The 16,801-nt window shown below is 54.4% G+C and overlaps 1 protein-coding gene across 2 annotated transcripts in view; it reads left to right on the top strand.

Moving 5' to 3' along the window:
* Nucleotides 1-16,801, top strand: part of ELAPOR1 (endosome-lysosome associated apoptosis and autophagy regulator 1) — a 94,481-nt gene that overhangs the window by 29,512 nt on the left and 48,168 nt on the right. Inside the window, exons 2-8 of one of the 2 annotated variants that reach the window (XM_054026796.1) lie at nucleotides 3,282-3,402; nucleotides 4,276-4,468; nucleotides 11,639-11,786; nucleotides 13,020-13,100; nucleotides 13,683-13,788; nucleotides 13,877-14,026; nucleotides 15,383-15,471. In XM_054026796.1, the coding sequence (XP_053882771.1) occupies nucleotides 3,282-3,402; nucleotides 4,276-4,468; nucleotides 11,639-11,786; nucleotides 13,020-13,100; nucleotides 13,683-13,788; nucleotides 13,877-14,026; nucleotides 15,383-15,471 (888 nt within the window). The remainder of the gene's footprint in view (nucleotides 1-3,281; nucleotides 3,403-4,275; nucleotides 4,469-11,638; nucleotides 11,787-13,019; nucleotides 13,101-13,682; nucleotides 13,789-13,876; nucleotides 14,027-15,382; nucleotides 15,472-16,801) is intronic. The other variant, XM_054026797.1, reaches the window with a different exon arrangement.

Below are 16,801 nucleotides of genomic sequence, written 5' to 3' on the forward strand. Positions count from 1 at the left end.
GCCGTTTGGCCTGAGAAACAATAGGCTTAACTCTCCTTCTCCCAAACATCCTGGCAATTAGCACAGGGTAATTTATCTGTTAACAGTTCAGATACAGGTTATCACAATCTTCAAAGAGACATGTAGACAATAATACTATTTCACTCGGGTATCTTCCTAAATGTTAATATTCCTTTTTTGATCTTTGAATCAAAGCTATAGCAATAGACAAGACTTGTTTGCTTATATCACAAGACCTGAGCAAACATCTATCCTTCTATATCTAACAATATAGACTTGCATTTCAAAGCTCTATTCATTTACATATCTTCCTAACAAGTCTCTAAAGTTCGGCCATGTGTCAGGTCAGTCTGTGAGCTAATTAACTCCTTCTGGCCCGATCATCTTTCAGTGAGATATTATATTAAACTCATAAATGTCACACAGCCGAGGGGCCTTGAACGTACGATCATGTCTGTCCATGTGTGATCCTGCAGGTGGCGCCCCTGGGGCATGGAGGGGTTCAGTGTGCACATGGCCTGTCTCATGCCCCAGCATGCACTGAAGAGGGAAGGGGGGTGTCAGAAGCAAGGAGAGGAGGGGTGGTCAAGTTAGCCTGTCACTTTGGAGACCTGGGTTCAGGTCCCTGCTCCCCTAGAGACTCCAGTGTAACTGGGCATGGCCCTGGGTATGGCTACACTGCAGTGGGGAGCGAGCCCCTGGAGCCGAGCTTGGGTGCCAGCCTGCATCTCTGCCGGCGCAGCAGCTTCCCAGCTGCTGTCTCCAGTGGGCTGGTTCCTCTCTGTGCACCTGAGCAGCCAGGCTTCCTCCCAGCTGCAGTGTAGATGGACCCTCCGGGCCTGAGCTTCCCATCTGCATGCTGGGGCTCACAGCATGGCCCCGCCTCGCAGGGCGGCTGTGCTGATGTAACGACTGAGGCACTCAGACCCTGCGGTACTGGGGGCCAGCTAAGTACCATAGACAGACATCAGGCACGTCAATTCTGCTCTTCCCTGGCTTTGCCAGAAGCCCTGTTGGCGGGATCTTGGAGATGGGAGCGTTGTCAGCCTCCGAGTTCTGAATCGTTCCCAAGGACCCCTTTTCTCCCAGGGTCTGTCGGGCGCGCGAGGCTTAGATGGGTTTGAAAATAAAGCTTTAAAGAATCTGGATATAAATTGCTTCTCAACTGTGTGAATCGGTTTCCCCTTCCACAGTTTTGCAATAGCATGACCCCTGCTCTTCTCCAGTAGCCAAAAGAGACTTTGGGGTAGGCAAGCCCTGAACTGCAAATGTTTATAAAAAAAAAAACAAAAAAAAAAAAAACAAGCAGTGGGGGCAGACTTCTACAACCCTTTTTTATACAACATAAAGAAACAACAAACAAACCTCAAATCTCCCCTGCAAGGCTGAACAGAACGGCCAGCTCGAGCAACCTTTCTTCAGCTGCTTACGTGTAGGGAGCATGTTGGTCAGAGGGGCCAAATTCACCTCTTGGCTTTATTGGCACACTGATTGCAGCGAGGGTGCGCAGACGGGCTGGAGGGAGTCCTGCCCGAAGAGGAAGTGGGTGGTAAATGAGCACCTCTTACACCGATTTGCCATCCAGTGTGTGCACTAAAGGAGCATCACGTCCCTGTGCCGAGGGCAGAGGGAGGAAAAATAACTCAGAGGAGAGTGTAAGATGCAGGAGGAGAGTGTAGGCAGCTCCACCTGACGTCCTCTGGCTTACACCTGCTGTGTAACTTACACCCACAGTTACATCAACACTGTGTTAGGCCCAGGCCCTTCTTACTCGAGTCCCATCTTACTACAGTCAGGCTACCAGCAAGGAGCCCCTCCCGGCCATGGAGGAAGGGCCATGTGACCGGAGCAGTCTTGCAGCCCATGCAGCCAGGGCTAGGGGAACGGGAGTATCAACTGACTCCTTTCTGAGAGGGGAAGGCACCAAACTGGGGCTCAGGAGAGCTGGAGTCTATTCCCGGCTCTGCACTGGCCTGCTGGGAGACCTCGGGCGTGGTCCACAGAAGAGCTGGGCTGGCATCTGTGAACCTCAACCGTGGGGTCCCCCGAACATTGGGTCCCTTGTGCTTATCCTCCTTCAGCTGCAATTGTTCCCCTGCAGCGTCCTGTGCTCTGTCACTGCTGTGACGCCTCTCTACAGCCTGGGCCTGTAGCTTCCCCGATTTCTGCCCGGGTGAGAGGAACTAGAGGAGTGTGAATATGAGACCTTCTCTGTCCCGACTCAGCCCCTGAAAACACAGGCCTTGTTCAGCACGTGATCCTGCTGGTGGCACGTGCCTGGTCACAACAGGAACAAAGCAGGCATAGATAATCGGGGATCAGACTTGGGTACAATCAACAATGGTGTAATTAACACATGCCCTTGTCATGGAAGGACAAGGAAGGGGGCCTGACGTTATGGCCCTGGGTAGACCAAAAACATGGATAAACTTAACTGGTGACCATGTGGGCCAGGAACAACTAGCTCTCACGTGGAAAGACTGATAGGAATTCTGTGGGCTCTTCTGTCCAGCGGCTCAGAGAAGTGGTAACAGCTGGAGATGAACATTATTGGGCAGCATTGTTGCAGAGGGTGGGTGTTAGGCTCAGTTCTTCTCTCTTCCCCATGGTAACTCCACAGGCCTCATGATGTAAGTGGGAGGAGAGTGGGGCCCATGGTTCCACGTGTGCCCAGGCACTCACCAGCCTGACATCTAAAGAGGCAGGTGGAACCTAGTGGTTTTGCAAAAGCACCTGAGCAGGTTAGGCCCCAACTTCCATGGAAAGTCGACTCTCCTAGGGGCTGTGAAATCCCACTGTGTCTGTCTGCATCTTCAGGCCCCTAGGTTCCTGGGGAAATCTGTCCCAAGGGCCTGGTGTACACTGGGAATAGCTCCATTGCAGCCACTGGGGCAGGTTAGGAACCGGCCCTGGTCTGCTCACTGACCCCTGCCAGCATGATGGCGATGGAAAACTGATGAAGCTCCTCTTGGCAGGTGGTCCCCAGCTACAGCCAGGTGGGGGTGGGGTGTGAAAGTCCGTCCTCATGTGCGTGTTGGGCCAGATTCTGACGCCGTGATGGTGAGACTCCATCGGCCCGATTCTGATCTCAGCTACACCAGTGTAACTGGAAGTAACTCTAGTAATGTCAGGGCAGCGCGCCTGTGTTACACGGTGCGCCTGGAATCAGCCTGGCACAGGGGTGGGTCCAGCAGGAGGAGTCAGGCCCGTAGCGCTCCCAGTGCACACGGCCGGTGCTGTGCGGGTCTCGCTCTAGCTCACCTCTGTGCTTTCTCTTCCAGTCTGAATACCACTACGAATACACGGCTTGTGACAGCCTCGGCTCGCGGTGGAGGGTGGCCGTGCCGCACACCCCAGGACTCTGCACGGGCCTGCCAGACCCCATCAAGGGCACAGAATGCTGTAAGCTACTGGCCTGCCCCAGCTGCCCTGTGCTCCCTGTGCAGGCGGTGACTGGGGGAGGCTGCACTTGTCACATCTCATCTGTGCCACTGGCTTCCGAAACGTCCCCACCAGGCTATTAAAGGGTACAGGCCTGCTCTTGCTCCCTGTGAAACTGGGGGGAGCTTTGCCACTCGCTTCCCGAGCAGCAGGCCAGCAAATATTAGGCCTGATTCTCCTCATGTAAATTAGGAGTAACCTCCTGAGGCCCCATTCCCCTCTGACCCCAGTGTAAATCAGGAGTAACTCCAATGAGGTCAGTGTAGCTAAACTGAGGTAGCACCAGTGTGAGCAAGAGCAGATTCAGATCCTGTATATCTGGGGTTTGTTGAGTATTTTTCTATCCAGTGATTATTGTAATAGAGGCTCCAGAGAAAAGACAGTGTTTCATAAGCTACGGAATGGCACAGTTCTCTGAAAGGGACCAACAGAACCTGTCTGCAGATAGCACCGGGCATTCATTAGCCAAGACTCAGCTTCTCTTCCATTCCTGGGGGAAACTAGGAAGACAGGACTGCAGCAGGGGAGCCCTTTAAAGTGAGCTTTAAAGTTGCATCTGAAGAAGTGGGTTTTTACCCTTGAAAGCTTATGCCCAAATAAATCTGTTGGTCTTTAAGGTGCCACCGGACTCCTCGTTGTTTTTAAAGTGATCTGCGTATCAGTTCAGTCAGACGTACAGCCCGTAAAATGGGGATAACAAATCACACTATAGCCCCGCGCTGGAGTCTATGATCCTGGCACTCCAGATGCAATACAAATGCTGGGGATCGTTGGCTAAACCCCGGTCCGTGTCCACCTCTCTTTGAGCTCTCTCTCTGGGGTTCTGTGTTACAGCTTTCTCCTGCAAAGCGGGGCAGTTCCTCGACATGAAGGACCAGTCGTGCAAGCCGTGTGCCGAGGGCAGGTATTCCCTGGGCACTGGCATCCGCTTCGACGAGTGGGACGAGCTGCCCCACGGCTTCGCCAGCATTGCAACCAACCTGGAGAGCGACAGCAGCGTCTCGGAGTCCATGGAGAACTGCACCACGTGAGTTGGTTGTTGCTGCACCCCAGGGCACGGCCGCCTTGAATGGAGCCCCGGGCTGCAGCCAGCATCCTTGGCCTTTTGTGCAGGAGAGCCTGGCTTCCAGGAGTGCTGATCCCCCACCCTCTGGCTGCAGTCAGTGTGAGCTGCAGGCCACCGGCCCCTGACAACCAGGTTTATGCCATAATTGGACAAATCAGTGTGGTTCTGCTCTCACTTGCCCAGTCTCACACAGGGCCATCCCTAGCTATTCTGGGGCCCTACGCAGCCCCAGACCTGTGTGGGGGAGGGGGAGGCTGGCCCCAGGCCTCCGCATGTGGGGGCGGTGCTGGCTTGGGGGCAGGGGGAACCACCCCCCAGCACTCACCAGCGGCTGGGGTTGGGCCGCTGCACTTCCCGCTGCTGCCGAGTGCCAGCCCAGCCCTGCTGCAGTCCTCAGGAGAGTGGGGGCGGGGCTGGGGCTGGGGTGGAGCAGGGGCCATGGGGAAAAAGCAGGGAAGGGGCTGGAGCAGCACAGAGCTACGCAGGGCACCAAATTTCCTGGTGCCCTACGTAGCTACGTACTTTCCATTGACAGTGACGTTACTCCTGATTTACACCGGGGAGTGAGGGGAATCAGGCCCAGTGAGGTTACTTCTGAGTCACACCAGGGTGAGGGAATTTGGCCCCAATAATTGTGTCACCATAAGTGTGTGATGTAATTATTATTACATCCTATATCTAAATCACTGTGAGTGGTTTAGAAGTGGGGTTGAATGCACTGGACTATTCATGGCTCTGATTTGGGTTGGTATTTTATGCCCAACAGATCTTTAGGTGTTAGACATTTTGTGCATCCAGTTATTGCTGAACAGCAGGGAAAAGCAGATCAGTTTTGTACATGAGCAGTAGCACATGAGGGAGTGAACCTGAGCCAAAGGGAACTGGGGATTGACTCAGCGGCTCTGTTTTGAGACTCCAGGGCATGGCATAGTCTGAACCTGACCCTAACGCTGCCCCAGAACAGCAGCGAGACTCCAGTGGCACGATTTGACGGCAGCCCTAGTTGTTAGGGCTCATGTTAGCGTGACGGCGGCAGAGGCAGGCATGCGATAGAGTCAGAGCGTCCAAGTGCCGATGGGGATGGAACGCTCTGTGCGTGAGCTGCTTCTCCACGGAAGTCCCTCTGCATGCAGGCTGCCTGCTGCTGTGCTCACTGGGCCCTTGGCACTGGGGGAGACTCTGCCGTCCAGATCCCAAGGGGGCATTTGGGGCTAAAAGGATTGCTTTAATTTTTCTCTTCATCCTCGGTTCCCCGCCTCTTTCTGCCCTGTTAGGCCAGGCCCTTCCCTGCAGGTGGGGTAGGTAGCCAGCAGGGCAGCGGTATGAACACCACTCCCGCGAGCCATCTCAGGAGTCTGCTCCAGCCTGAGTCCTGCAGCACTGCCAGGCCCGGCGCCCACCTTGTTCAGTCTTGCAAGGTTACATGGGGCTCCCAACTGAGTTCTCCGGCCTTTCACGGGGCCAGGTGTTTCAGGCTGTCCTCTGACCCGATTAGCCCTCCCTTCTCAGGCTGCCTCACAGCCTGTTACAGCCCAGTGTTGTACTTAAAGTACTGCACAGGATCTTTTTAGGGGGAATAAGGCAAAACGCCACATTTATTAGTAATACATGTATTCATTAACACTGTATTATATGCATATAATATATTACACTTACACTCACACACACACACACAAACACACTCCGTCTTGTTGTTACCAATTAGTTGCTCCCCTTAACTTCACTGGCCAGGTGAGTTAGATGGGGGAGGGGGTGGAGCCGGGCTTCTGCCGATCCGGATCGATGCTCCCATGTTGACAAGACGAGACCCGGGGTCCTCTGCAAGACACCTCACTTTTATAGCAGCTTTTCTCTTATGCAAATCTATACCAGATTCAAACTCTGTGTTTGTGTTCATTGGTCCTTTGTGCTGCTTTTTTTTTGAGTGTTGTCCCAATGCTGCAAAGAGGGTGTTTCCAAAAGAAGGTGCTTGCTTCTAACCCCCTAGGCCGTCAGTATGTCTGCTTGTCTTTAATGAGCCCACTTGACACGTTTTATTGTCCTTGGGTCTGGCTCCCAGCCCCTCTCCAACAGTTGAGGCTGTCTGGAGGTGCTGCCTTCCATGCCTTGCTCATCCACACCTCATTTATTCAACAGGGCAATTGATTAAGGGGGGGGGGGGAAGAGCTCTTGTTCTACTGCTAGCAAACAGAATTTTTTCTTCTATCTTATTCTATCCTTAGGGGCTATAATATTATACCAAGGGCAATGCAAAGTTTCTAAATGAGGCTTTGATACAAAGTCCCATGAAAACAGATGTCACACGTGGGTAGACCCACCACAAGGTTATATGAAGAGGCACAATGTAAAGTCATATGAAAATTATCAGAGATTTATCTACATTGTTGGTGCCGTGACTCGGATTCGAACCGAGGTTGGCAAACTCTGTGTCTGGTATAGATTTGCATGAGAGGGAAGCTGCTATAAAAGTAAGGTGTCTTGCAGAGGACCCCGGGTCTCGTCTTGTCAACATGGGAGCATCGATCCGGATCGGCAGAAGCCCGGCTCCACCCCCTCCCCCATCTAACTCACCTGGCCAGTGAAGTTAAGGGGAGCAACTAATTGGTAACAACAAGACGGAGTGTGTTTGTGTGTGTGTGTGTGTGTGTGTGAGTGTAAGTGTAATATATTATATGCATATAATACAGTGTTAATGAATACATGTATTACTAATAAATGTGGCGTTTTGCCTTATTCCCCCTGAAAAGATCCTGTGCAGTACTTTAAGTATAACACCAGGCAGGGCTAACTGAACAGGGCTGGTTGGCCCCAGGCCTACTGGCCCCTAATGGGACAGCCTGCCCTGCCACACTGCTCAGACCCTCCGATCTGGGCTATCCTGGTTGGCGGCTCTGTGCTAGGTAGGTGGAGCCTTGTGCCAGCTGCTTTCTCTCTCTCCCGTCCTTTAGTTGACTGCCCTCGCGCGCCTGCTGTACCGGGTGTTGTTCCCATGACATCCCCATAGGATGTGCCGTGGGGCAGAGCTGTGATCCCCTGCCCCTGCGACCCACTGCCGCTGGAACAGCGCTTTGCCCAGAGCAGTGCAGAGACCTCTGCCCTGCTGCCAGGGGCGGGGAGCATCCTCTCCCCGGGACCGAGTGCAGCAGCCAGTGGAGCAGATCCACTAGCTGAGCAGTGGGGTCCAATCTCCCAGCCAAAGCTAGTGGTAGCCACAAGTTCCCCTCCCCACTGGTGCCCTCTGACCAGGTCTTTCCCATGGTGGGGCAGAGTGGAGCAGCCACCATGTCCAACTGGCAAGGTCAGTACTGCGTGTTCGGTGGAGGGTCTCCCCACCCGCAGCTGATCCAGCACAGGCCTGTCCAGAGGACCGTGAAGGACCCCATGTCACAGATCACAGGACTCGTGCTCTCTCCAGGCTCTGTACGGTCCCTGGGGGGAACCCACTTCAGTGCGACAGCCCTTCTCGGGGTCCACTCTGTCTCGGGGTTAAGCCGTAGGCCCCTCGGTCTCCTGGAATCATACCTCTCCGAGCCTTAGCATGCCTGTCTCTCGCCATGGGCCCCCTCAGGGAGTCCACTTGCTCTGGACCCCTGGGGCCTCCACACCCAGAGGGAGCAATGCAACCCTGATCTCTAGACCGGAGTGATTCTCAGCCAGTGTAACACAGGAGGGTTTATTGAGCGTCTGAACCCAGCACAGGAAACTCTCCGGGCCTCAGACCTGGCCTCCCTCAGCACAGCACATCTAGGTCTCTCCAGCCTCCAGGTGGACTCTGGCTGCTCTCTCCTCCCAGCCCAGAAACCCCCTCCTTCCAGCTGGGCATCCAATATCACCATCCCCCAAGTCCCGCCTCTGTCCTTTGTCTTCCTGGGTCTCCTCTCCTCTCAGCCTCTCCTCTCATCTGTCCTTTGTTTCCCCTCTGGCTGGAACCGGCTGGTCAGGTCACCAGGGTCCTCTCTCCGCAACCCATTGTCCTCCCACTAGCCAGAACTGGCTGTGACTCCTGAGCTGGGCCTCCAGGTCACCAGTCGCTGGGGTATCCATTCTCCAGATTGTTCGCTGGCTCTCTGTAACAGCAAACTCCCTCTCCCACCACCTTGTTAAACCAGTAACACACAGGGAAACTGAGTCCCACGCCCTCTGCAAGCAAACCAGTGAAAACAACAAGAAAAGCCCCTGCTTCGTCACACCTCACATGTAGCGCTAATGTTTAGCTGGGCTCTGGCACCAAGCAACAGGACCCCTGTCACCCTCCAGCCCTGAGCTGCACCAGCCGAGCTGCACCAGCCAACCTACTCCCACCCTGCATCACATGGCTCTCTGGTCTCCCTGTTCACCCCCATGTGTCTGAAGCACGGATGTGCTGTTCAGGGAGTAGCCAACCCGGAAGCCTGGTCCCTTCTCTAATGAAGTTGCACAAAGGTTCCAACTGCTTCTCCTGTTGCACGAGGAGGCATGTCAGGTTTCAGAGTAGCAGCCGTGTTAGTCTGTATCCGCAAAAAGAACAGGAGTACTTGTGGCACCTTAGAGACTAACAAATTTATTAGAGCATAAGCTTTCGTGGGCTACTGTCCACTTCTTCGGATGCATATAGAGTGGAACATATATTGAGGAGATGTGTATATACACATACAGAGAGCATGAACAGAGGGGAATTGTCTTACCAACTCTGAGAGGCCAATTAAGTAAGAGAGAATTTTTTTGAAGTGATAATCAAGCTAGCACAGTACAGACAGTTTGATAAGAAGTGTGAGAATACTTACAAGGGAAGATAGATTCAATGTTTGTAATGGCTCAGCCATTCCCAGTCCTTATTCAATCCTGAGTTGATTGTATCTAGTTTGCATATCAATTCCAGCTCAGCAGTCTCTCTCGTTGGGAGTCTGTTTTTGAAGCTTTTCTGTTCTAAGATAGCCACCCGCAGGTCTGTCATTGAATGGCCAGACAAGTTAAAGTGTTCTCCCACTGGTTTTTGAGTATTATGATTCCTGATGTCAGATTTGTGTCCATTAATTCTTTTGCGTAGAGACTGTCCGGTTTGGCCAATGTACATGGCAGAGGGGCATTGCTGGCACATGATGGCATATATCACATTGGTAGATGTGCAGGTGAACGAGCCCCTGATGGTATGTCTGATGTGATTAGGTCCTATGATGATGTCACTTGAATAGATATGTGGACAGAGTTGGGAGCTACAGATCCGTTAGAGCATCCAGCCCACAATCCGGAAAGACCCTTCCCTGCTGTACACTTTCCCAGGGTTTCTCTAACCCTGCTGTTGAATGTCCCAAGCTATAGAGCTTCCATCTTTTACCCTGGGTGACCTCCTACCATCAGGAAGTCTTCCCGGATAGTATGGATTCACCCTTTCTTAACATCCCTCCAGGTGTGCTGCACCCCTGGAGCTGTGCAGGCTCAACACTGCACTGCCCCTTTCCTTCAATTTTTGCCCAGTGCATACGTAACCTGTGGAACTCACTGTCACATGATATTAGTTAGGCCAAGAGCTCAGTAGGATTCAAAAAAATGGAATAGGCATCTCTGGATAAGAACAGCCACAGTTAGACTAAAGTGTTAATGAGATAAGGGCTATAATCCTTGGAGCATCATAGCATGAGCCGGCCAAAGACTGTCTTGGCTCTGAGCAATATTCCATCGGTACTCACTGAGATTCTCGCCCCTTCCTCTGCAGCAGCTGGTGCTGTTAGCGCCAGACTGGGCTAGATGGCGCCTAGTCTGGGCTAGATGGTGCCTGGTCTGATCCAGGCTGAGGATCCTTCTAGGACCTGCCTTTTGCCCCTCCCCCACTTCCACTCCTCCCATCTTCAGAGTTGCATAGAAAGCCTGGCACTCTTGCAGGCACGTCAGCCCCGGCCCTCTAACCAGGGAGGGTCCAGCAGCACCTGCCTGGATGCAGGGACGGCCATTTTAAATCATCCCTGGTGTTATCTTTCTGCGCTAGATCAGAAACAGCGTCTGTATTGTAAGGCACCTGTCACTGCAACCAGCCCTAGTAGCTGATTATCATTTGTTAGTGTGAATGCGATAGCCTCTGGCCTCCGAAAGCCTGCCGAGGGCTTTACCAGCGACAGGGTGGATAGATGCACAGGTATTGGTTCTTCCATCACTGAACTGCAGCCACCTATGGGGTGGTACATGGCAGCTGTTCAACAGCCCACAGCAACCTACCCAGCTGTTTTGGAGGTGAAGGAGGGCACTATCGCTAACTGCAGCTGCTGGAGGAAACTAAGGCCTTGTCTATATTCAGTTGCATTACTGCTAATTTAAGCCAGGTTTACATTGATTTAGCTTAATTTGGCAAAGAATTTACTTAAGCCTGGTTTAAATCTAATTAAGAGTTCAGTAACATGCCGTTAGTTAAACCAGGGCAACTCTGAATGTAGACAGGGCTCAGGCAGGTTTTAGGTCTCCTTCCTGCTGCTGAGTTCGCACCACTCGCAGTCTGCCGTCCCGCACAACTTCGTTTCTCTCCTGTCCTTTGATCACTTCCCGCGCCGAGAAGGCTCAGATCGAAGGCTTCAATCGAAAACAGGCTTTTCATGAGTCACTCTCCCTGGAAGACTGCGACATGGCACTAGCGAGAGCGTTTATGCAACTTGCAAATGTAACCTACTTCTAGCGTCACTTTAATTATTCATCCCACTTCCGGGCACACTCAGAGCAGATGCAGCTCTGCAGAGCCTCGTCCCCTTTCTTCCCAATAGGGCCGGATCGGTCTGTTCGGCTCAGAGCAGCGACCAGCGGTGGGGCAGGAAGGAAGGTCACTGAGCATGCTGCTTTCCTGCCATGTGACATGCTAGCGAAGAAGATGCGCTAAGAGAAGGTGCAGTGATCACAGTGCTCAGGGCGGGGCCTTTCTAGTCAGCTATGCCGTTCTGAGCACATCTGCAAATCCCTGGTGATGCCAGTGACTGCACTGACCTGACTGAGAGCACAGTCTGGCCTGTGTGCTCCATGGGGCAGGCTGGGAATGTCTCACCCCGGGGCCTTGTCGCTCCTCCCCCCCGGTGAGCGATGCTGTTCCTCACTTTGTGCTTGTAGTTCTCCCTTCCCTGAGCAGCGTCTGGCCTCGGTGCTCTGCTCACTGCCGTGCTGTTCTCGCTGTTCCAGCTCAACCTGGGTGCCCCTGGGAGACTACGTTGCCTCCAACACAGACGAGTGCACAGCCACCCTGATGTACGCTGTCAACCTGAAGCAGTCTGGCACTGTCTCCTTCGAGTACATCTACCCGGACAGCAGCATCGTCTTTGAGTTCTTTGTACGTCTCCTTGGATTGCTGCTCCTCGTTGGAGTTCTCCGGGACACGTTCCCGTATCAGTCTCCAAGGGCTGGTCTGATGCACACCCTGGGAGGGTCAGGAGGGATTGAACCTGGGACCTAAACACGTGAGCCTCTACTGCAGGGGTGGGCAAACTAAGCTGGCCCGCGAGCCGCACCATGCAGCTCCCAGAAGCCACTGCATGGCCCCGCTCCGGCTCCTACGCGTTCCAATGGGAGCTGCAGGGGTGGTGACTGCGGGCGGGGCAGCGTGCAGAGCTGCCTGGCTGTGCCTCCATGTAGGGGCCGGAGAAGGGACATGCCACTGCTTCTGGGAGCCGCTTGAGGCAAGTGCCACTCGGAGCCTGCATCCCCTGAGCCTCTCCCCAACACCCTACCCCAGCCCTGAACCCCCCTGCTCTCCAAACCCCTCAATCCCAGCCCAGAGCACCCTCTTGCACCCCAAACTCCTCATCCCTAGCCCCACCCCAGAGCCTGCACCCCCAACCAGAGCCCTCAACCCCTCCCGCACCCCAACCCCAATTTTGTGAGCATTCACAGCCTGCCATACAATTTCTAGTCGCCGATGTGGCCCTCGGGCCAAAAACTTTGCCCACCCCTGCTCTGCTGCCTGAGCTACCTGACCCAGCTGTGTTAGCCATGGCTGGGGCAGGCTCCTGACCTCTCACGTGGCTCAGATGCCACTAGCGGGGGACAGTCCAGCTGCTGTCACAGCCCCAAGAGGAAACGTGCATTGAGGGGTCCCTGCCCATCCCTCTGGCTCGGCAGGAGGTGGTTCAAGGTTGCCCGCAGGATTCTCTTGGTGCCCAACTGCTGGGAGTGCCGCCTGCTTGCACTGACCCGGAGGGCAGGATGGCCAAAGTGTGGCTGGGCTGTTCTCCAGGTTAATAAACAAACACTCCAGGTCCCAGCATGCAGTGCTCCATCTCAAGCTGCTGGGTGGAGCACTGCATGCTGGGACATGTAGCCTCTGTGGGTGGTCCCTACAGTTGATGTCCGTCCTTCGTGTGATGCTCTAGGGCTTGTGTACGTTACCCATCTCACAGAGCCCAGTTTGATGGCTTTGCCCTGTGGCAGGGGACTGGGATGGCAGTGGAAGGGTCCTTTCAAAAACAGTCAGTGGGGTGAGAAACTGCACTAAGAACCCAGCAGCATGCCTCTGAGAACTGACCTGCCAAAACTGCATCCTCAGCCCAAGTTCCATGTGCCGTAGGTTCAGAATGATCAGTGCCAGCCGACCGTGGAGGAGTCCCGGTGGATGAGAACCACGGAGAAGGGATGGGAGTCCCACAACGTAAGTAGGAGGCAACTGCAAGATCCTCCATCTCCCCACACAGCGTGGCGCAGCTGGGGGCATGGCTGGCAGGCTGTGGAGACCCACATCTGCACTCACAGCCAATGAGCTAACCCTGTGTCCCAGGGCTGCTGGAGGAGTGGCAAAGGTCCCTCCTCCCCATCACTGGGGGTGATCAGTTAAAATCCAACCAATAGCTGCTGGGGTCACACTCAGTGCCCCAGAGTGACTGTTCACTTAGAAAATGGTGGCCACAGGGGATATCCCCGGTGTCCCAGCCAGCACTCCCTCTGTCAGCACAGCTGGTTCGAAGGCCCAGGACGACAGATGATCTGTTGCTGAGTGCAGGACTGCTAGACTCTGATTCTGTCCCTGCCCACGCTGCTATAAGTCGGGAGTGCCTGCACTTGGTGGAGCTGCACCGGTCTGAAACCAAGTGAGATCAGAACTGGGTCCCTGCTCTAACCACTGGGTATCACCCCATTTCTGTGTCAGCCAGTGCCTCTTTGGACTCTGCAAAGCAACGTCCCATTTCCTGCCAGGATTTGACCTACCCCCAGGGGGTTTTGTTTAATCTCGTAGGTGGAACTGAGTCGCGGTAACAACGTGCTGTACTGGAGAACCACGGCCTTCTCCGTGTGGTCCCAGGTCCCCAAACCCGTGCTGGTGCGGAACGTTGGCATCACAGGTACGCGCTCACCCACTGCACGATCGCACCAGCCACTCCCCACCAGCCACAGTCCAAGCTGAATTGGTGTCCTTCCCTCCTGCCCCAGGGGTGGCCTTCACTTCGGAATGCTTCCCCTGCAAAGCGGGCACCTACGCCGCCACCTCGGGATCTTCCTTCTGCCAGCTGTGCCCAGCCAACTCCTACTCCAGCAAGGGTGCTACCTCCTGCCAGCGGTGTGAGCCAGACACCTACTCAGGTAACAGGCTGTGTGTTCCCAGGCCTGCAACCCGACACACAGCTGCTGCGTTAGGCACCCTGGGACCTTCTGACGTGGCCCAGCTGTGCTGTTCTCACTCCACTACAAACCCGCCCCGAGCAGCAGGGGCTGCCAGCGCATCACCATCGGTGTATCACTTCCTGTTCCCTGCCCACCTGTGGGATCTCCCGGCTGCACCTGTCTCACCCCCGGCAGTGCCCACTGGGAGGCTGACCTAGACCCTGGACTCGTCCCCGGGCATTGCTGTCCCCTCCCCCCACCCCCTTACTGCTGTTGAAACTAAGGGTGAAGGTGGCTGCTTTGGTTTTCCTGCTTGTTCCCATGCCAGCGTCCCCAGAGATGACCACGGAGCCCTGCACAGAGAGATGGGATTGAACCTCTGTTGCCCTTCTCCCAAACTATGGGGGAAGGGGTGAGATAAAGGGGGCCCAGGTCAAAACCGGGGGGAGGGGGAGAACAGGTCTGGTTTTACAAAAGAAAACTCTGCTCAGATGTTTAAAATCCCCCCCAACCCCCTTCTGTTTGCTTGGAAACAGTTTGTCCCCCCTGCCCCGGAGCCAGCAGGGGAGCCCGAGGTTCCAGTTTTTCAGGCCTGCTATAAAGGGGAGCGATTTTGTTACAACATTCCTGCAATGGAATGGTGCATTTACCAGAAACTTCTGACTCTGGAGAATGTGGCGCAGCAGGTCATTCGAAGTCCAGCAGACTTCTCTGGGGCATCCCATCAAAATGAAAGCAGGCCCAGGAAAGTCCCACCTTCGGGAACTTGTCACAACAGTAATACTGTCCCTAGCTCTCATAGCACTTTACAAAGGAGGTCAGTATCAGTATCGCCAGTTGGGGAAACTGAGGCATGGAAAAGGGATGTGACCTGTCCAAGGTCATGCAGTAGTTCAGTGGCAGAGGCCTTGGGAAAGTCACTTACTCTCCCCTCCCGCAGTCTGTCCGTCCAACAGGGATAGCAGCCCTGCCCTGCCTCACTGGGGATGTGAGGAGAAACACACCAAAGGCTACTCCAGCAATAGGAACCGGAAGACACCTTAGGTAGATAAACATACAGCACATAGTCAGTGCATCTTGACAGTGACTCTTGGGGGGAATACGCACCATTAGACCCCGGAAGGGTTAATCAGCAAGCAGCAGCTAGTCTGTGCATCATAGACAAGCCCCACATCACGTGAGAGACCCTGGACACGCTAATGGGAGGGTGTGAATGCTGAGGAAGAGCCAACGTTGTTCTCTCGCGGCACATGCTACTTGTGCTTCTGGGATTGAGTGGGCTGCACTGCTCTCATTGCTTAGTTTTAACCACAATCTTTTTCTTTCTCAACAAAGACCAAGGCTCTAGCTCTTGCAAACCTCGTCCGCCCTGCACAGATAAGGATTATTTCTACACACACACGGTCTGCGACGCCAGTGGAGAGGTACGTGCCGGCCAGTCTGCCTTATTGTCACAGGGCTGCCTCGGGAGTCACAAGTTTCTATTGTTTAGCACCGCAGTAACACTGTGCTCTTCTGTTCATGTTCAAAGCATTGACCGGCATTAGCTATTGAAAGGACACAGTTTACTTAAGTCATGCTCCTGTCTGCAAACCTTGACTTGCCTTTGTTACGCCCAACCCTGTAAGAGCCTGCAGTGGGCAGAGAGCGCACCGTGTGTTTGCTTTGTGCGTCAGGCAGCGCTCTGTCTCAGACTGGTCTGACCATTTCCCTGCCCTGTCGGCGGAGAGCTGGGCAGCTTCCCCCATTGGGTGTGTCTTTCACACCCAAACCTGGGGAAAGCAGACTGACTCCATGGGAGCAAACCCACTGCTGGCCCATTGGTTAGGGTTGTGTCTTTTTACATATGAAGGGCACAGTGGGTCTGAACAACCGTGGCACTAAGTGTAGGCAGCGTACAGGGCCTCACGACACACGCTGAACGATTCGGGGGTCTCCTGGTGCGCAGAACACAGCGAGGGCCACTGGAAGGCTCACTAAGTACTTAAAGGGGTACCACCCAATTCCTCTACACTGCCGTTAGGGTTTGCGTACTCCCAGCCATTGTCCTGCTTTAAATACAGAGGCGTAGCGAAAGTGAGACAGCCCGGGGGGGCGGCAGTCAGGGAAGGGGTGTGTCATGGAGTCCCCGGGCGATGCTCTGGAACTGCTCCCTACAAAGCCAGTCAGGACTTTGGGGAGCCTCCTCTCCCTCGGAGCAGACTCTCTTCAGGGCAAGAAGCTCACACGGCTTCACCTCCTGGGTCTCTCCTGGGAGCATTCAGCATATGTCCCTCCGTGCGCTTCCCACAGCGAGTCCGCCCAGACGGGGTCCTGGGGAAGCCAAAGAGTTCTGCACCCCCCACTTTGCAGTCAGACGTGACTCTCGGCCAGCCAGTAAAACAGAGGTTTATTAGACGACAGGAACACGGTCTAAAATGGAGCTTGTAGGTCCAGCGAACGGGCCCCCTCCGCCGGGTCCATTCTGGGGCCCAGCGAGGCAGACCCCCGTGTGCCCTCCCTTCCAGTCCCCAGCTAGCTCCAAACTCCGGTCCAGCCCCTCCTTCTCTGGGCTTTGTCTCTTTCCCAGGCCAGGAGGTCACCTGATCCCTTTGTCTCCAACACCTTCAGTTGGCACCTTTGCAGAGGAGGGGCCCAGGCCATCAGTTGCTAGGAGACAGTGTGTCAGGCATTTATGTACACTGGCCCTTTGCTCTGCAGCAACCATACACCCTTATCCCACCACCTAGATACTTAAGAACTGCATAGGGGAAA

This window comes from Malaclemys terrapin, chromosome 4 (genome assembly GCF_027887155.1).
Source record: "Malaclemys terrapin pileata isolate rMalTer1 chromosome 4, rMalTer1.hap1, whole genome shotgun sequence".
NCBI lineage: Eukaryota > Metazoa > Chordata > Testudines > Emydidae > Malaclemys > Malaclemys terrapin.